Below are 20,444 nucleotides of genomic sequence, written 5' to 3'. Positions count from 1 at the left end.
GTCGTATAACACAACATCTTATCATTGACGAATAAGAGCCCAAAGTAGAATAATAAAAACACTAACTTCAACGAACGAATGGGAAACGAGCAGCTTTGTGTATTAAAATATCTTCTTCCTTCTTAGCGATTGCAGCGATCACAGTGGCTGGTAAATGAACTATGTGGAAGCTTAGTAGAAACGTGAGCATTTGAGCTTGGCAGTTCAATTCTAATCTAACTTAAACTTAATTCCTTTAAATTAGTTAAAATATTATATCTAATTGATAATAAAAGCTGTTGAGCATCAATTCCTTAAAACATCGGTCCATTATTCCTTGTAAAACAGTTTAAATGACGTTTCGTTAAGTCCCTCTCGCTCATCGTCTTAGCTTTTGGCTTTAAAGTTTTCTTAATTTCCGACCCGACAACAGAGAGCATCTCACTCGGTGTGACCGGGGATACTTGGCTGCGGCTGTCAATAGACATTCTTCTGTTTTGGTTTCTAAAATTAAAGTTTCAAGTTTCAATACTTTGATGTAAATTTAGCAAAGGATTCTAACCCAACATCCAGAGACAGGGATCTTCTACTTGGAATTATCGTTTTTGATGCTGATATCGTTGTGCATTGGACTTGCTGATGGGAATAATGAGAGATTTACATTTATCAACAGTTCTTAAGATTCTCAAATAACTCACTTTAAAAGCATTTCTAGCAGTTGGTCTCGGAACATGAAGATTCGGAAGATTGTATGACTTTGGCTTGACCATTCCTGTAAAATACAATTTATTCATGTAAATTAAGCTTAATATTCCCCAAGAATCACTTACCACTACTCATCCCACTATCAATCCTCGCCAAAGACAGTGATCTTCTATGATTATAATAATGAGGATGCTTCATATGACTCTGCTCATATTGATATTCCATTTGAGGCCTATGCTGCTCATATGAATGTGGCATTTGCTGCCGCATATGCTCATATTGCATTGGATCACCGCTCTGATTCATTTGTGGCGGTGGCAAAAGCTGATTGTTCTTATAATAATAAGTTTCGTGGTCTGATTTTTGAGTTTCAGTAACTGACACTTCACTTGGACCAATTGAAGCTGATTGAGATGTTCCTTTTGGTTTTGGGAAGCTAATCTTCATTTCAACGTCGGGTGCTAGATCAGGATGTGTTCCGGCGACCTAAATAGTATGAAATTGTGTTAATACAGCAAGTGATTCATGATTTGGGAAATTATGCTTACCGTAACTGACCATCCTAAATATTATGCATGGAAATTAAGCAAATTTGTAGTCATAAAATGACTCATTAATTAAGAATAACCTACCTTGATGGATATTAGGTATAACAACGCTCTTATTTTCCTGCTTCATCAAAGTTTTTGACTTTCTTTTCGGTGTACTTTCCTTACTGTTTTGCTTTGATGAGATCTTGGGAATATGCTTTGGTGATTCACACTGACTATCAGTTGATGCAGAACTTTCATTTGAATTATCTTCATAGCTATTATTTCGCTTCGGCGGTGATGATCGCTGTTGCATTTGTTGTTGCTTTAGATTCGGACTTGGCAATCTAATTGGCTTTGAGGAAGTCTTAAATGCATTTGTACTGCTACTTTTCATACCATTTTGTGTTATTTCTTTCTCTATTTCTTTTTCGACAGGTTTCACTTGATCTCTCGAAATGTTGTTCGTAGCCTTCGGTCGATTTAGCAATTTACCCGTCTCTCTACCAACAAATGTTTCACGCGTTAATGTCGATATTGATTGATTAGAGATAATGACACTTTCATCATCATCAACAACATCGTCGTCCTCAGCATCATCAACAATATCTTCATCGTTATTGGCTTTCGAGGCATTTTCATCTTCTTCCTCATATTTAATATTGTTGTTCATACTCTCATATTTGTCTTTGATATTACATTGGCAAGTGTCTATATTTACAGGTTTTATATTGAATGTTGGCGTGTAAATGTTATCGTTTGTGCCTGTATTGAAACTTTTTTGTGATGTTTGTGTGATGTTATTCATATTGTTATTATTGTTGCTGTTTATATTTACAGAGTCCGGTTCATTCATTTTATGTTGTGCATTATCGCTGTGGTTCATTTCATGATTGATTGCATGGCAAACAATTTGGTTACTAAAGTTTGAACGACTGTGCAGTAAATTACAATTTTCACTTGCTAATGCTGTTGAGTCGTTTGATACTGTTGGTGGTGGTTGAAAAACTTCGTCAATTTCGACTTTTGACTGTATATATTTACAATCGCTTGTCTCATATACTTGCCAAACATTCTTCTCATTGATTCTATATGGTAAGTACTTTTTTGTGCAACTGCATGTGTCATTGTCTCGATCTGCTTGTGGTTTTTGTGCATTTTCATTCGAAAGTTCAATTTGGATAATTTTTTCATCTGCGGTTTGTAAACGAGATGTGTCATTGTACGACGATGGTGGCGTATTATCGCCAGCTGATGGATAATTGAGTTTATTTTGCATATCATTTGCCGTTGATGGAAATTCAGATCCACTACTATTTGGATTTGTTGGATTTTCATTGTTAAATTTTGTAAAATTATTTAAATTGATTGACTTTAAAGCCTCACTGTCCTTTGATTGTGGTGTATTTAATGACAATGAGATATCTGTTATACCTAATGGACATGACTTGTCTGCAAAATGTGATTGACAGTAGTTTTCATGCGTTCCTGTCGATGTTGCAGTTGTTACTGTGGATGATGATTTGCTATGGTCAAGTAAATTGAAACAGCAATGGTTTGTTTGATACTGATACAAATGATAATGAAAATGATTATTGCTGTTGCTTATGGTATTATCATTATTACTATTAGTATTTGACGACAATGGCGGTGTTGATGAGGTTTTATTGTTATGATTTATGAATTGATGGACCAAATTTTTATGACCGTGCTCTACATGATACAGATCTGTACAAATTTATGGTTTTGGATAGTGGGAGGAGAAACATCAATTAGCGGTTAAGTCTTTTCTTGATATAAATTTTTTGCGTGTAGCTTGACATGAATTTTTGGGAATATAATTATAAATACACAAAAAAATAATCTATCCATGCTAATTCTAATACGAGCAAAACATAACTAAGTGTAAATGAAAAGAAAAGAGATTTTCCTACTTAAAAGCATGTCAAAAATTTTCCTTTCCACACATACAACAACAATAAGTTAGGTTAATAACTTTTTCGGTGCCACTGGACTTTTCTTTACTACTTTAATTTTCTTTACCAACTTTTTTATGTATACCGTTTACGCAAAAAATCGATTATTTCAATTAGGTTACTTGCTGTGATAAAGCGAGAAAGGAAAACATACTTTTCTTTATTGTTTCTTATTAGCCTCAGTTCTGAAATAAGTGAATTTGTGATTTTTGAATGAAAAGTGATACGGCAACAAAGCTTTGCGCGCATTTTTGTCCAAAGTAGCTGTCAATCAAACAAGTGTCAAAGGAAAAAGGCTGTCTTTTCTTCTAAGTATGTACATGACTATGCAGTTTTTGGATGTAAGGAAGGTAATAAAGTTCATTTAATAGGAAATGAGATATTTGATTAATTTTGGCACAATGATGGGAATTTGTTGCTTTTTTAAGGAAGAATTGAATTATTAATGAAAATGTTCTTGTGAAATTGAAAATTTAGAATCTTTGCTGGTTCTTCCTGTAGTTAACCTCTTCTATTGATTGTAAATTATGATTTGGAGCACTAAAAACTTATTGAAAAATACTTTCAAAGCGATAATTGATTTCAATGCTTACTTTCTTAATAAAAATAATTGACTAGGAACAAATGATTATAAAAGGGTATACAAGTAAGCTTAGAAATTAATTTTGGTAAATTTTCAAATTTAAATTGTCCGTTGAATGTTAAAATGCTAAAATTTAAGCAAATTTTCATTCAAAAACCTTAATAATTTGTGTATACTTCCAACACAAAAGTCAAAGTGATGCTCTTTTTCGGAAATCACAATTTTTTATCAACAATACAAAAAATGGCAGGGAAATGGCAAAGAAAAACAAAAGGTAAAAACAAAACCTACTTAAAATACCTTACAAACCAAAATAAAATTTATTCACAATTCTCATAGGATTGCTACGATTAGGAATTCAAGAAAAAATAAATAAATGTGGCTGTGTGCGGATAAATTCACAAAACAGTGTCTAAATGAAAAGAAAATAAAGGAAAAAGAAGTAAAAATAATAAAGGATTAAGGAACGAACAAATTGAAATGAAATTTATTTCTCAATTTTTCTTAACTTTATTAATTTGAATAGATTTTGAAATTTGCCATTATTCAATAATGAGATCAATACCTTCCGGTTTATGTTGGTCTAATGATGATTCATTGCCTTTCAAGTTCCGCTCATAGCCATCAGTCACATCATTTTCGATATCATCTTCGTTGCCATTCTCGTCTGTAAACATCACAAATGATTTTGTCTCTGAGGCATCTTTGGTGTCTGCTGTCGTTTTTGTTGGTGTTTTTACATCCATTAATGTCATATCCTTCTTTTTACTCGGTGATGCATTAATTGTTAACGATGAATCAGCACCAATTGTTGACTTATTAGATTTTATTGATTTTGATGGGGATTTAGCAGGCGACGATTTTACAGATTTAATTGATGACGATGGAACTTTGAGATTATTATTATTGTTGCTACTGACTTGATTGCTAGGAGTTACTACTACAGCTCTAGATGGTGACTTTTTCGGTTGAGGGATTTTATTTGATTTGCCTGAAATTAAACGAGATAGAAAGTAGCATGTGACATTTAAAAAAGATATATATACAGTGTAATTAAGCTACATATTTGTTTTAAAAAAGAAAGAAAAAGCGAGATGAGAATCATGATCTGAAAGACATACATAGACTCTAACCGTTCAGCTGCCGAATGACTAATTATACAATAAGAATAAATAAGTTCATGTTTACGTACATTTTTCATTCTCTTCTTCTTTTCCATCCGCATTTTCCTTGTCTTCCTCCTCATCATCTTCGCTCTGACTTTGTCTCTGTGGCGTGATATTTCTCGTCTTTATGTCATTATTCTGTAAATTCTTCTTACTCTTCCAATCATTATTGATATTATTTATCTTCTCATTTCGCGTATTTTCCTCTTCTTCGTCCTCAATAAAATCATCGTTTGAGGAATCGACGGAAAATGAACTTTTCTCTTCGGGTATAACTTCGAAACGATGTTGATACTTTCCAGCACTATTACTTGCCGAACGACGACTTGAACTATCACCTGTATAATATCCTGTTGAGGATGAATCAGCACCACCACCTGGAGATTGTGAACGACGTTTCATTCGTCGAACTTTTGGAGATTTAATATAATCCATACCTATGTCATCAGGACTTTTAAGAGCTTCCATTAATAAATTCGCTATCATACGATCTACTTTTGAGGCATGTTGATTGACTGAACTTCCGGCAGAGGTCACTGACTCTTCCGCATCGGTTGATGAACTAAAATTATTACTTGGCGATGTATCACGTGGTTCATAATTTATAAATGGCTGTCGATAATGACGAATTGGACGATAAACTGGCACAGGAATCCTCGATGCATAATGTTTTGATCCTGTATCATCAAAGCCACTAGTTTTAACGCTAAATGTCTTATTTACAAACATCGAATGTGGTATTGATGATGAGGATGATGGAACATGATAAAATTTATGATGATTTTGTGAATTTATTGACGGTGAAGATGTAAAAAGGTGATTAAAATTATTATTTTCTGGTGCCTGTTGTGCTAATGTGTTTCCATCGACACACTCTACAATTTCTAAAATCTCAATATGTTTATCACCTTCTTGTATTTCCGTTTTCCACATCTTACGGGATGGTCCGCTATCGGGATCTGGGGTTAAATCGTTTTTATATACAGACATTTGTTGTACATCTTTCATTATTTGTCGTCTACGTGCATCAATTGCTTCAACAGATGATGCTGACGACGTTGGAATATTTGAGGACATACGTTTGGAAGACGGAACAGATTTTCTTTGAATACTCTCAGACGGAGTCTTAATTTTACTCTTTGAGCTTCTCTTACCATCACTTATGGATGTATAGGAAGTTCTTTTGATTTTTGGTTTTGGAGGTTTCTCTTTTTCCTTTTTTGGTGCTGCTTGAATTTGCATATTACCACGTGCATCGATTTTATATGATTCCAACATTCCAATTTCATTTCTCAACTTTTTAGATTTAGAGGACTTTTCAGATGTTGATTCGTTACTTTGTTGTGTCACTATTTGTGGTGGTGCTGTTCGTTGCTTTGGTACCCATCCGCTTCCACTTGATTGATTTGTAGACGTTCTTTTATATACAGTTGTTTCAATCGGCAATTGTCTCGATTGCATTCCAATAATTTTAAATGCACCGCCAGTAGTCGATAAATCAGCAAGATAGTCATTCACGACATTTAAATGCTCCATTTTTCGCTCTATAAATCTTTGCATTTTCCATTGCTTCATTTTCATTTCGCTTTGCTTTTTCATATCTCTACGTCGCTGACGAAGAACTAATTTTTCTTTTAACTTTTCAGGCATTGTATCGGCAACAACAATATGTTCATCAATAGGTTGATCTGTGTCAACAATTGGAACAAAGAATGCCTGTCCTTTTAAGTGCGTTTGACGAAATAATGCTTGAGCTTTACGGTGCTGTTGATGAGCAAGTTCATTTAATTTTTTAGCTCGAATTGTAACAACATCATCGAGACTATCGACGTCACTTATTAAGTCTTCATCATCTGAATCCGGCATTCCATCCAATTCATCATCGTCTTGAGCAGATGATGACGATGGATTAACTTCCATTGATTCAGTTTTTGGACCAATAACTCTGGGGACTAGAATAGAGTCAGGACGATTTGGTAATGGATATGATGTACCTGTATTTATGACTGCTGTTATTTCCAATTGATCGGATAAATCTGTGGATGTATTACTATTTTCACTTACGCTCTTACTATCCACATAAGATGTTGCAAAATAATGTCGATGCTTCAAATTATTTTGAAATTGCTCTAAGGCAAGCTTTGGAGAATTTACATCCGTATTTCCACAAATATCGTGCTCGACTGCAACGTAGTTTGTAGGGCTCATAGAATCATTTGAATTTCGATTTTTGCTGCTGTCCCCATTTTTGGCGTTTCTCATTTGAATAGCAATTTCGTGTTGGTTTCTTAATTTATTGTTCGTATTAAATAAAATATTTTCATCGTCCACTCCACCACTGGATGGGTGGTGGTTATAATCGATTTTGACAAGGTTATGTTCACCATTTGCTTGTAAATTTTCATTAACAGTTTTTATAACATTGTTAAGGTTATCAATGAGCATTTGCGATATATATTGATCAATTTCAGTGTCATTCAGCTTGTCTTCACGTAATCGTTTATAATTTATATTCGTTAATTCATCCTGTGGATGATATCCTTCGTCTTCTAGTTGCGTGCTAAATTGCTTCTTCAAATATTTATCTCCATTCTTGCTCATATCAACTACGGATGTCGTTACATTATTATTATTATTGTTGTTATTTGTGTCAATCTCAACTTGCAACATATCCTCGGTCTCGTTCCTTTCTCCTTGAGAATCCGGTGAGATTTGTTGCTCCGGCTGTAATGTCGTCATGCATATGATAATGTTATTACCATTCGCATCAGTTATCGATGATGATGATGAGTTTTTGATTGAAGTTGTCTGAGATCCAACGGAATTATTTTTTGTCGTTGTATTTGCCTCTATTCCAACGATGTCTGATGATTGAATTATTGTCGATGCGCTTGATGATGCACTAGACAACGTTTGTTGTTGTATCTCTAATTTCTCACTCACGTCGTATTCAAAATCTGTCTGTTGTGATTTATCTTCCTTATTCTCACATGAATCGTCGTCGTCGTTATCCCTCGATAAAACCCCAAGTTCCCTACACTTTTCACAAGATGACGATAAAAATTCCGGTAATGTATTGAATTTCTTTAATCGGCTCTGGGTGATATGATGTGTTGACTTTCTTAACGGAGGTGACCAACTGCCAGAATATTTTGTATGCTGAAACTCTCGACTCCACATTCGACGCAAAAGCGTTTGCTTTCTCATGGATATTTCACTAGTATTGTGAAAAAATCCTCCACTACCCCCAAATGAACAGCTACTAAGTGTGGGCGACGATACAACATTCGACGATTGCTGTGGTGAAAGCGGTATAAAGTATTTTATCGGACTCGCCGTATGCGATGACGGTGTTTGTGGTTGTATTGGTATTTTATTATGATTATTAATAGTACTATTGCTTTGACCGTTTCTTTTGGTAATCGCTTCAGTTGGTGGTGCTGTTGTTGAATAAATGCTTGTACTCTCCTCATACGTTTTTTGTTGCGCCAGCGAATATCTACAGACGTGAAATGGATATACGATTATAGCAATAATAACAATAATAGTTGGCATGTAAATTAGAGCATAAAAAAGAAGTCAAAAAGGAATCAAACTATAAAGCATTTTTTAATATTACCATAGTGTGCGGTGCGATTTATTTTGGAATGGGAGAAATTCCTTCATGAAAATTTTTTTGCCAAACATTCAGCATTGATTTTCTTCAAATAGCTGAAGACTTATTATTAGGTTTTGGTTTTGAACATGTGATAAAAATAAGTGCGACAGTGAATAAGTAAAAAGGTCAAATTGTCTAGAGCATAAGTTTGTCTAAAATAAGGAGACGAATTATTTGTGTGCACTTTAATGTCATGAAAATATTTATGGGGACGAAATCGTACATAAAAGGGAATTTATGAAATGAAATAAAAAGTACAATGTGAATTTGTTGCCGCAGAGTTGGTATGATTGTTTTCTAGATGGAGTGTCACCTGACGTAACAATTTTCTGTTTTATAGATGCAGCAATGCTTTTAAAATGGTAATTGGGAAGCAATATCCAGCGGTAAAGAGAGCATGAAGCGGTATTTAAGGAAGGACAAGAATCACAATTGATCTATATGACCAACAAAGTAAGCAATCGAGTAAGCTATGACAAACTGTAACACACTCTGTCCCCACCCTCAAATGTATCCCTCTGCGGTAGTAAACGTTCCCTTTTACTAAACTAATAACTAATCACTCCAAACATTCTCCTTAGAAGCATATATGTGGTTCCCCAAAACCACCAACTCTGACCGCAACCATGAATCATCAAAACAGTATTTTAAAGGCTAAAAGGCACGAAATATTTCTACTTACTTTCGCATTATAATTTCTGGAACAGAATACCGTCGCTTTAAAAGGGTCGGCGATTTTCCATGACCACTTCCGGAACTTCCATTTGTTTTCTCATTCATACTCATTTTTTCAGCTTTATTTTGTGTGCCTTTAAGCTTCTTTTTGAGTTTTGCCTTTTTCTTATAGAATGAATTTTCAATGAGTAATTCGGGTGACGTAAGAGATGAAAAGTCATCACTTGATATTGAGGATCCACGACTGTGTGACGGAAAATAAAATTGAATTTGCTTGTTCTACTTTTTTTCATAATGGAGATAAACGACCGGATTTTATAACAATGATATGGATTGTCTTATCAAATAAAGTCAAAGAGAAATTGTTGTTGTCTCATCCAATAAAGTCTAATTTGAAGGAAATGCAGGTTAAATAGAAAAATGCTTTTAACAAAATTATACTTTTTCTTCGTTCTTATTTCCTTCCCTTTTTGTATTTTTTAGAAAGGAAGGCAAGCATCTCCTCATACAAATGAATCAAAATATCATACCATTTATCACTAGTGTGTGAGGTAATTCAAATTATTTATTTATAGACTATACCTTTGGGATAAAAAAACATTTGTCGGCTATTATGTTGCCATTTGTTTCACCCTCACGAACTCTTTTCTTCTTCTCATTCGCATACAATGAATGTAAATTTATTGGCTTATAAGTCATTAATGTATTTTCTCTTCTAAGACTCTTTACTCTTGTGTGGCTTTTTGTTTTCTTGGTTAATTGACTTTGAAATTAAAAAGAAAATATTTGTGAACTCGGGAATCAATAAAGTTAAATGAGTCGGAGAATTGCTTTTCGTGCTTTAAGGTGGTGTGAATTTTTTTTGAGATAATTTAATCATTTTAATCAGTGAATAACTTTGGAGTTAGATAATGTATATAAGGTATGACAATTAATTAACAACAGAAGTTTATAACCTGTATGTCGTTCATATTCTAATTTCAGTAGCCAAGTGTAGTAGTCGATTGATATCATTTGAATCTAATGTTCGTTATTAATGTATCCTATCAAGCAAAGAGGCCGCTTTTAGCTACCGTAGTGGTTTTTCCGTCGTGACCCTAACCTTGCTTTTAAGCTCACTGCTAAGAACTAAGTGCTAAGTGGTCCACTTTGCACTTTTTTATTCAACAAACCATGAAAATCTAGTCCTTTTCAGACTTTTTAGAATCTTATACAACCATCTAGTCCATTTTAATACGAACCATACAAAAATTCAATTATAATGTACTAGATTCACTCTTAAAGTACTAGATTTTAGATTCTTGAGCACAAAAGATTACAAAAGACTAGATTGTTGAAAATTATGTAATAGATTTCTATGAAGAACAAATTTTTTACTTAAAGTAATAGATTAGAAATAATAAGTTTGAAGTACCAGATTCTAAAATAAAATCCCATATTAAGCATAATAAAAAGTTTAGTAATTCTGTTGACACAACTCAAAAGATAAAGCTAACATTTCTCCATTTCACCACAAACTTGATGCAAACATCAAAACAAGATTACACCAATAATTTTTCAAAAATTCCACAAAGTCAATATTTTCCAAAGCAATCAAAATTCTTGATATACTTCAAAAAGTATAGCACAGACGAGAAGATATCAAAAAAATTCATCGGAAGAGAAAAAACAAATTTTTGTTCTTCTTCTTACATTTCCTTCTGTTGCGTGTAATATAAACATATTTATTGAAGCTCTTATTTTTATAGCCAATAGCACCTTCAATAGTCTCCATATCATCGCTATACTCATAAAATCGTTATTTCTCACATTATAAAAAAATAGTTAATTAAAATTACCTCCAAAAACTGTGCGAATGATGAGATTTTGGCGTGTTCCATGCCTGTTTCCTGACTTGCCTTAAAATTGCATCAATATCTGGCAATTTCTTTCCTACATTATTATTTTTTCACACATCACACGTGGATTTTTTCATTGGAAATAAGAAAGGAAAATCAATTATGAACGCTTATCGTAACTTTTTTCATCAATTACGTGCAATAAAGCTACTGCTGTACTGATAGAAACGTAAACAGAGAAGAAGCTTATCGATTTTCTTTAGTGAAATTTCCTCAATAAATTATTCAAAATTAAAGTTCTTTAAACCTCAATATTATGTTCTGTTTACTTTCATTAACTTCATACGTGCTGCATATTTAGTATTGCATGATTGTATACAGTTCTTTTTATCGATTCTTAATGTCTAATTATAATATACACTCACAATAGGTTAACGACACTAACCGGCACAAGTAAATAAACGTATGTAAAGCTATTGTCCCTCCTGAATTTCACTCCACAACTACTAATTAAGTAATTATGTCCATTAATTAAACATTTTTTTGAAGGTCACTCAAAAGCAACAGTCTATGTGCATTTTTAATTCCATATCACATTACACAGACACAGTTATCTGATCTTTTATTGACAATTTCCGTAATCAATTGTTCGTATCATCAGCGCGTGTATTAAATCGACCTAATCTACTTCCATTATGCTGCTGATTGCCAATTTTATTGCACAAAAAATCAATTTTCTTTAATACGTAAATAGAACTTTTATTATTATATCCATCTCTCATGTGCAAGTGACAAGCCTTTATTTCCTACTACTTTTTTTTGATAGATAGACAGAAGAACAATGTGATAGAATTGAATTCTCGCAGTCAACTGTTGTGTGTCGTGAGGTGAAATGTGAAAATAGAATTTTTTTTAAACTTCTCTCTCGCGTGCGTTTCACTTTCCAGGCTGTTTCATGCCGGCAAAAACGAGGAAGTTTTTCTCTGTTTACGTTTTTCCTTCCTCTTTTGTTGTCATATTTTCCTTTAAGCTTATTGTTATGTTTAGTATTCATGATAAAGGAAAATATTGTATGAAATTTGCATACATGGAAAGTTATTGAAAAGGTTGGGGTGATGGAAATAATATTATGCATATTACTTCATTGAATATTATGGTCGTTTAATTATGAGGCATAAAAGATTTATGGACTAAGATTTGGTGAAATGAACTCCAACAGTGTTAGATTGCCACTTGAACTATAGTAATGTACTGTGGATTAAGATTTGTTGTATTTGGAACTGAGTTTGTATGACCGAGTTAACCCCGAGTAGATTTGGATGGATATGTGTGAGGCAAGTGTGACGTAGGCTCACATTACATCTTATCTAGTCATCAGAGCTCATCTTACAGCTGAAGCTATCTTGAACCCAAACTGATATCCCTTAGACTAGCTTAGAGCTCAGAATAAGAATCAGGGATGAACGGGGCTTACTATCAACCAGTACCTTTCTCTCCCCACTGGGGATTTTCCACAAACTCTTACCCACCATGTGTGAAGAGAGGTTTGTAGCCAGCCTCTACCCCCAAGGGTGAAGAGTGATTTGCCACTAACCCCTAATCCCCATCTCTTGATACCCTCTTACCACAGATCCACTTAAACTTCAACTAACAGATCCAAATCTCAAAGTATGTCACATACTATCCATATCATAAATATTTAATAACCACATAATTTTAAAATATCAAGGCCCTCAAGAACACAAACTTATAAAATCTTAATGCTACACTAAAAGGTCTAATAAATCAAAATTCGTGACGGGAATATCGGAGATTTATTAAGCGATGGCATAATAGGAACATTCAACAATGTTTTACATGTATGCAAATTGTAACATTTCAATATGGCCCTTCTTTCTAGTTCTAAGTTTAGAAAAACATGAATCCATAAATCATGCTTCCATTAACAACATTTTGAGGAACATATTATACAGTTCTTCTAGTAGTTTTTGCACATAATCGATGAAGAATATTAAGAACAACCATTACCGTGCTTCTTCTCAATCAATTGAATGAGCGGTGGAAGTAGAAAATTTTTTGGCCATGGCAATAAATCTTTATCATTCATCCCTGCACTTTTCTTAACATCAGCTTCATCCTGGGATCCATCACTGTGATTCTTTTGTATCTCCGTTACCAGATATGTTGTGGTTGTGTATTTTGAACCTTTCTTTTGTTTCTTTTTTACATCAGCGTTGTTTGTTGATGAGGGCGTCGATATACCGAACGGATGCGAGAAGTAGAACATGCATACTGGTTGTGTTTGTGACTGCAAACAATATTAAAGAATAAGAAATTGATGTGGATGTTGTTCAGCGACGCATTTTGTTGAGAAAATAAATTTCCAAATTTAACGGTCGGAAAAAATTCAAATTATGTTTGAAGACAGACGGACAAATGTTATTTAGTGAAATAACATGCGAAAAATTGCGCAAGAAATGGCAATGGAATGTAAACATCGTAGCGAAAAAGAAAAATTTTGCGGAAAAGTCACGTTTTCTTATTAACTTATGGAATTTTCATTCACTTGTAATCTGCTACATAAATCCCATCGTATTCTTCGGATAAGTATAATGAGATTTTCTTTCTTCTCACTCAATCTTAGTAACCACATTACTTATTTAATTTGTGACAAATTTAGATTATCGAGATAAAGTAATTAGATTTGAAATTTATTCATTAATTAAGCTTGAATCATCAATTTTGCAACGATTTTGCTCATTCTACTAATGCATGCTCACAATTTTCTGCATCAATTGACATAAATAAATTAATGAATGAGATTGCATTCACTAAACTGAATGATAGAGTTGACGATTGTTTTGACTGTTTCATTGACTTAATGTTTTGATCTCATTTTTGTAGTGTAACGTAACAAATTATTGGAATTCCATACCTTTTTTAAATGTAATGGTATTTTTGATGACTTTATTTTGGAATTGAAAAAAATGTCAAGGGAATTAGTTTGGCGGGAAAAATTGCTTTGTCATTTTGATGCGAAATAATTTTCTGTGTCATTTTTAAATAAGACATCAGGGACAGCAGTCTAATGAGTCATGATCAAGAGCGTAGTCATAGTGAGAAAGGTCAATAACATTAATGGAAAATTTGTGCAATTTGCTGGAAATTCTCATGTCTACAAACATTTTGCGCCAAAACATTAAATTTTTAGGTCAGGCTCGAATATTTTATGCCTCAGAATCGATAATGAACCCAAGCAGCACTTCGCGTTTCTTAGCACCAGTTTCGTCTTCAGGTTAACGGTGCTGATCATCATAAATGAAAAGAAGATCAACCTTAATTGCCCAAAACAAAAGTCAACAGTCCTCAAGTCAAAGCTTCAAATTTGGCACTATTCCAACTAAAGCTGACGATGACTTTTCACTTTCTCAGCTGTCAGTCACTAGCACAAGAATTTTCCAACCCTCAAAACACCCAAGAGATTTCACATAATCATGTAAATGGATATAGCATGACGAATCACATCCAATTTCCTCTAACGACCCTAATAAAAGAAATTCAAGCTCATCATCTGTTAGAAACTATCTACGTACCTTGAAAAAGTTTTTATAAATTCCACTCAATGAACTTCCAGTCGAACAAGATTCGTGATCTTCCTTCATGATTCACTTATTTAATCAATATTACACAGAAAGGGAAGATTTATTAATTTCACTTTTGGAACTAACTTTTTAATTTTCTTTTTATTTTGTTTTGCTTAATTTTCTATCCACTGTGAAGGAATTTTCCTTTAATTTCTTCCTCAATGAATTTATAGCACATGATACATTCACTTGTTTAATCGATTATCAAGCATTAGCCTTCCATAGCGATTTCATGAAAAAAATATAGAAATTCTTTAGAAATGAACAGAAACTGTGTTTCTATTCCCCTTTTTGCTGTTCGAAATATCTTTACATTTTTTCACCCAATTTTGTAAAGCATAGATTCACCATAGCAAAATCCCGACACAATAAAATAAGGAATATACAAAAAATTATGCCACATCGATAAGGAATTGAAATTGAACTATTCACAATTATGTTTATTTTCGTTAGTAACCGAACGAGGAATTTGCTTGTTAATTTTCATTGTGAGCGCATTTCTGATGACGTTGTGCTGAATGAGTATCACTTTGTGGATGTGGCTGGGAATACTAGTTGTATTCTTGAATATTGCAATTTGGGCAATCGATCCAAAAACCGACCAAAAGGTCGATGTGACTCTGGTATGGTGGTGGATTTAAACCAAATTCGACACCAAGTCAAAGACACGTCAGCCTGGGATTGGATTTCGGATCGATTAGCTGTTTTGTGCTTTTTTTTAACTCTACACAGTTCTATGATCCAAAAGTATATCAATGCAATGTACCTAGCCACAATTTATGTGTCGCGAATTCTCAAACCGAGTTGGTGTCAATGGAATCAGCGAACAAGCACCTGAATCCGACTAGACTTTCCCTGGGATCGAATCTAAATCGCTATTACTTAGCCATTACTGCTTTTTCGCTGTCTTAAAAGCTTTCTACTACTGGATCTTGTTATTTACATCCAGAAGTGACTATATTAAGCTTCCCCAATAATCCCAAAATTTATGAGGATTATGAAAAGTGAAGAAGTAAGATTGACGACTTAAAAAACTCAAAAAATGTAAGATTTAACAGTAAATTCCATACTAGAGAAAGTTCAGCTGATCAACTCATCAGAAATGCGCTACAATCACCCACATACCAACAACAACTTTACATATTCACAATACATTTTAATAATTTTTTTGATTAAAGTATTTTTTTGCACAGGCTTCTTATATTTGTCACATAGGAGATAACGACTGAGATCATTTGACATTCATGAATGTTTCACAGTTAAAGTAATTACTTTATTTTTTATTTCCACATTCATGCATCAAATGCATGGGTTTTTTCACTCACTTTATGCATCACACAACTAAAGACAAATTCTAAATATAACAGCACAACGAATTTTCCTCTCGGCATCGATTTGGATTGTTCAGAAAAGAACATTTCATCACTAGAAATTCGATATTCTTATTATGAATTTGATGTATTTTCACATGCTCATAATGGCTTGCTATGTGCTTATATTTATTATTAACATGCTCCAAATTGATTATTTTTATTAATCTAAATTTATGAGCTATAGACTCATTTATAATCCACGCTTGATTTTTTAATTCCTTTTCAATATATATTATCAATCTTGACAACCTCCCCCCATATATCCATTGTAAATTCAACAACACTGATATGTGGATGAGCTCAGAACTATTTTACGTTTTAACACACCGAATTCAACTGCAAGACTGGAAACGATTTAGAATTTTTTCCTCTCTATACTGTCTTTGAATGAATGAATGAATTGTATGTATACAAAACGATGTTTTCTTTTTTCGGGAGCTTCCCTCGTGTGTTGCTATAAACAACATACATTTATTTTTTATTTATTTATAGTCTCATTAAGTACATGATCAGAAATAGCGCTGGAATATGGATTGGAAGAAGATATAGAGTTATGGTTATTGTCGTACAAGGAATATTTCAATTTTACATCATTTTTATTATTCACATTATCGCTCTGACTAAATGTTTCTTAATAGCTAACTCTTATGAGTGGCTAACTTGATAATGATTTGGAAATTTGGGGAAGCTCTATGACTCTATAAATAAATCAAACATCGTATGTTTACAAATTCATGTTATTAGGTGCATTGACGGATATCCAACAGAGTGTTTTATGTACTTTTGGATATAAATTAATAACTCATCAAGAATAATGGAATATTTGATGATTTATAGAATTTTGAAAATCTAACGAACTTTTAAAATTTGAATATTTAACGACGTTTTGAAGTTCAGAATCTTCGTTAAATTTTCAAAACTCAAAAATACGTTAAAATTTTTGAAATTTTCAAAATTCAAAAAATACTTTATAAAAAAACTTTTTAAAAAATCATCGTTTTTCCCGTGGACTAAAAAGTAAAAAATAACTTTTATTTTGTGCTGTAGAGAAATTGGTTTGAAAGTTGAGACCACCCATGAATTACAAACATGCACCTTGACTTTATCGTATAGTTCTACAACAAAAAACGAGGGCACCTGGTATCAGAACTTCATCAAAGATTCGCGCCCTCGTTTTTTGTTGTAGAACTATACGATAAAGTCAAGGTGCATGTTTGTAATTCATGGGTGGTCTCAACTTTCAAATTTCTCTAAGCACAAAATAAAAGTTATTTTTTACTTTTAGTCCACGGGAAAAACGATGATTTTTTAAAAAGTTTTTTTATAAAGTATTTTATTTTCAACTTTTTAGTCCAAATATCAATCTGTTTGTTATTTTGATTTTCATTCAGTCTTTTACGATTAGTTCGATTAGCATAGCATTATCTCATAAATCGTAGTGTTGTAACGGGTGCGGAAAATGTTCACGCCTTCACTCGCTTCGCTCCGTTCAGGTCATAAAAATTTGTGAGCTTCGCTCAACCAAGTCTGAACTGCGTTCGAATTATTTAAGTTCGAGCTTCGCTCGAATTAGATCACAGTAGTGTTGGACCCCACTTCGCTTCGCTTCGTTCGCCCGACTGTTATTAGGTCACAGTAGTGTCGGACTCCACTTCGCTGCGCTTCGTTCGCCCGACTGTTATTAGGTCACAGTAGTGTCGGACTCCACTTCGCTGCGCTTCGTTCGCCCGACTGTTATTAGGTCACAGTAGTGTCGGACTTTACTTGACTCCACGCTGATTGTTTTGAAATGGATTTTTGAAAATCTGAGATTTATTTCTGTTCAATTAGTAGCATTAAAAGTAATTATGTCACTAATTTTCCAAATAAAAACCAAGCTTTGCTTGGCATAAGTTTAGAGAACTAAGTTAGACCGATAGGCCGGACAGAATCCTGTACAGAATCATTGAATTTTATGAACGAACACAAAATTATCAAAAAAAAAAAAGAAAATGCTAAAAAAAGGAAGCTTCTCCATACCTAGGCTTGAACTTGAAGTTTAATTTCTGATAATTAAGGATTAGTTTTTTCGACACTTTTCATAAAACTCAAATTTTTAGTGAAAATGCGTGATGAAAAATATTAAACTCCAAGAAAACATTGGAAATTAACTTAGAAAAGTGTGAAAATGGAAAATTCTATCTTTAATCATTATAAATTATCAAAAAAGTATGAAAAAGAATTGAAAATGTACGACAAAAAAAGTTGAAAAATTTGAGACTTGAACTCATGATCGGCTTGGAATTTTTGAAGAATAAAATTTTTAAGGACTACGTAAAAATTACGTACGTAAAATGCACGTAATACGTAAGCTTGAAATAAAAATTAATTAATTATAGCATAACTAAGCTATTTTATGATTCACAAATGCTTGAATATTGTATTGTCATCGAAAATACACACCCATAAAAAATTTCGGCTCGATTGGAGCAGTAGAAGTGGTCGAAAATTCAATCGCAAGATTTGAACAAGACAAACAGACAAACAGACAAGAAAGCAAGTTAAGAAAAACGATGTAAAAAGACGTTAAATTTCATCGCAAATCTTCGTTGAATATTCAAAATTCTAAAATACGTTAAATTTGCAGCCGTTTATAGCTTGCAAATATCAAAAACAAGAATTACAATCACAAAACACATTAAACTTGACCTCTCCCCAAAAACAGAACAAAACAACTACGTCGTGATACTTTCTAAATTGACACTTATCAACACACACACAGTAAATTTTCATATTTTGCGGTTTTATATGATAGAATATAAATTTATTATGTACAGAATCATAAAATTAAATTTTCTAGCAGATAAAATTTCATATTTCAAATTATATTTGTCACCACATACCATTTATCTCTCAACGATCGACTTAATAGTGAATGTGTTTTTTAAAAAACTTACGGATTATTTCGTTCAATAATTTTTTGCGGGGACACAAGAAGAGAGATTTTATTGCCTGTGCCAAAATAAAACTGTTAAGTTATTCCTCTCACTCGATTAACTTTTCTATTTTCTCAACCATTTCGTCCGATATTTCGACCTGCTTTAGATTATCATGTCCAATTTCATCTTCTGTTCTGATTAGTATGTCAACAACATCTTCACACGCTTTCAATGCTTTCGGATCGCCCTCGCTCGACACTTCAAATTTATGCAATTCGCGAAGAATTTCGTATGTTCCTTTATTTCTTAAATACATTCTTCCGTTGCGGGTAGCACACAATTGCGCTAATGACTCTAATAAAATTGTACGAATGTCGGGGTCACTTTCACGCTTCTTATCTGAATCTAGAAATTGCAACTCAATTGGTAACATTTCATTTGTTTCGTCATCAAATTCCTCTGGTCCAGCCAATGGAAGTAAGATAAATGGAAGAACATCGACCTCCGTACTGAATAGCCACTCATGTAGACTCGAATCGAAACAGATATTCTTTAAAAGTCCAGTAATTCCTCCTCTCCTTATCACACTCGATTCATGACTTATAAATGGAAGTAGACGTTGCAATAGTCTCGTCTGGGATGATGCAATTAAATTCCTAAATGCTGATGCTTGACTCAAGTTACTGAATACAGCTGCCAAATAGTTGAGATTTTGATTCTTCTTGTTGTAATCAGCTCTTGAAAATATACTGACTAGCTTATCAAAGATTGTGTTGTCTAGTTCCAGCATACCATTAACTATTGAGTCTGTAAGATTTTCAGGTCGAGATAAATTGGACAGAATAGACAGCATTGGATCTGTCAATTGTGATTCCACGTTCATAACAGTTTTGATGATAATTTGAAGTAATCCTGTTTCTTCTCTATTTGATGGATTGGAAATAAGTAAAGCTTCACATGCTGAATCATTTTCAGCTGTTATGTTGATGAGAGCTATGAATAAATGAATTTTATTAATTATTTCACTTCTGAACTTCTTAAATTACTTCCAACTTACTAAAACATGCATCCTTTGCAACAACATAGTTTGTGTCAATCAATAAGTTAACTAAAGCTCGCAGTAAGTCAGCATTTGAGTATATTATTTCAACTCCGCCTTTGTCTCCAGTTAAGCCTGTAAAGTTTTGCAGAAATTATTACTGGTTCTGGAAAAATACATTTTGCTTAATTAAATTCACTTACCCAATAAGTTTGCCAATGCCACAGACTTCAAGTCAATTCTTGTATCCTTTTGAAGGAATTGAACAAGCTCTTCTAGCTGATTTTCCATATTTTTTAAGAAGAAAAATTTTTTGTTTATAAAAATTCAAAACACAACCACGTGTTTGTGCAAGGATTG

At 33.2% G+C, this 20,444-nt stretch overlaps 2 protein-coding genes across 5 annotated transcripts; both read right to left on the bottom strand.

Moving 5' to 3' along the window:
- Positions 1-30: 30 nt before the first annotated feature.
- Positions 31-16,824, bottom strand: LOC139093486 (serine-rich adhesin for platelets-like). 4 transcript variants are annotated; one of them, XM_070644216.1, is made up of 13 exons: positions 15,880-16,824; positions 14,704-14,970; positions 13,139-13,418; positions 11,111-11,204; positions 9,280-9,516; positions 4,966-8,438; positions 4,339-4,764; positions 1,317-2,723; positions 1,233-1,246; positions 810-1,170; positions 678-751; positions 542-615; positions 31-483 (listed from the first exon to the last, which is right to left on the bottom strand). In XM_070644216.1, exons 2-13 carry the CDS (start codon positions 14,770-14,772, stop codon positions 294-296), a joined length of 6,699 nt encoding a protein of 2,232 aa, XP_070500317.1. In that variant the 5' UTR covers positions 14,773-14,970; positions 15,880-16,824; the 3' UTR covers positions 31-293. The 4 variants fall into 4 exon arrangements, with proteins under 4 accessions (XP_070500317.1, XP_070500318.1, XP_070500319.1 ...); XM_070644217.1 differs by having other exon boundaries at positions 15,908-16,824; XM_070644218.1 differs by having other exon boundaries at positions 16,080-16,824.
- A 2,048-nt stretch (positions 16,825-18,872) lies between these two features.
- Positions 18,873-20,427, bottom strand: LOC139093489 (protein HGH1 homolog). The gene is made up of 3 exons (XM_070644222.1): positions 20,288-20,427; positions 20,103-20,219; positions 18,873-20,038 (listed from the first exon to the last, which is right to left on the bottom strand). Exons 1-3 carry the CDS (start codon positions 20,373-20,375, stop codon positions 19,152-19,154), a joined length of 1,092 nt encoding a protein of 363 aa, XP_070500323.1. The 5' UTR covers positions 20,376-20,427; the 3' UTR covers positions 18,873-19,151.
- Positions 20,428-20,444: the final 17 nt, after the last annotated feature.

Source organism: Chironomus tepperi, unplaced genomic scaffold, assembly GCF_022539635.2.
Source record: "Chironomus tepperi strain 1889 unplaced genomic scaffold, CSIRO-AGI_Ctep_v1 contig_335, whole genome shotgun sequence".
NCBI lineage: Eukaryota > Metazoa > Arthropoda > Insecta > Diptera > Chironomidae > Chironomus > Chironomus tepperi.
The sequence above is the reverse complement of the archived record's forward strand: the minus strand, read 5'-3'. Positions and strand labels throughout refer to the sequence as shown.

Excerpts from the sequence above, each read along its gene's own strand:
- LOC139093486 (XM_070644216.1), bottom strand. The coding sequence starts at position 14,772 with ATGAAGGAAGATCACGAATCTTGTTCGACTGGAAGTTCATTGAGTGGA. Across the intron at positions 4,765-4,965 it reads AGAAGAAGAGAATGAAAAAT|GCAAATCAAATAAAATCCCT; the intron begins GTACGTAAACAT and ends GTTTAATTTCAG. Across the intron at positions 484-541 it reads TCCCTGTCTCTGGATGTTGG|AAACCAAAACAGAAGAATGT; the intron begins GTTAGAATCCTT and ends CTTTAATTTTAG.
- LOC139093489 (XM_070644222.1), bottom strand. The coding sequence starts at position 20,375 with ATGGAAAATCAGCTAGAAGAGCTTGTTCAATTCCTTCAAAAGGATACA. Across the intron at positions 20,220-20,287 it reads GGCATTGGCAAACTTATTGG|GCTTAACTGGAGACAAAGGC; the intron begins GTAAGTGAATTT and ends AAAACTTTACAG. Across the intron at positions 20,039-20,102 it reads TGCAAAGGATGCATGTTTTA|CTCTCATCAACATAACAGCT; the intron begins GTAAGTTGGAAG and ends ATTTATTCATAG.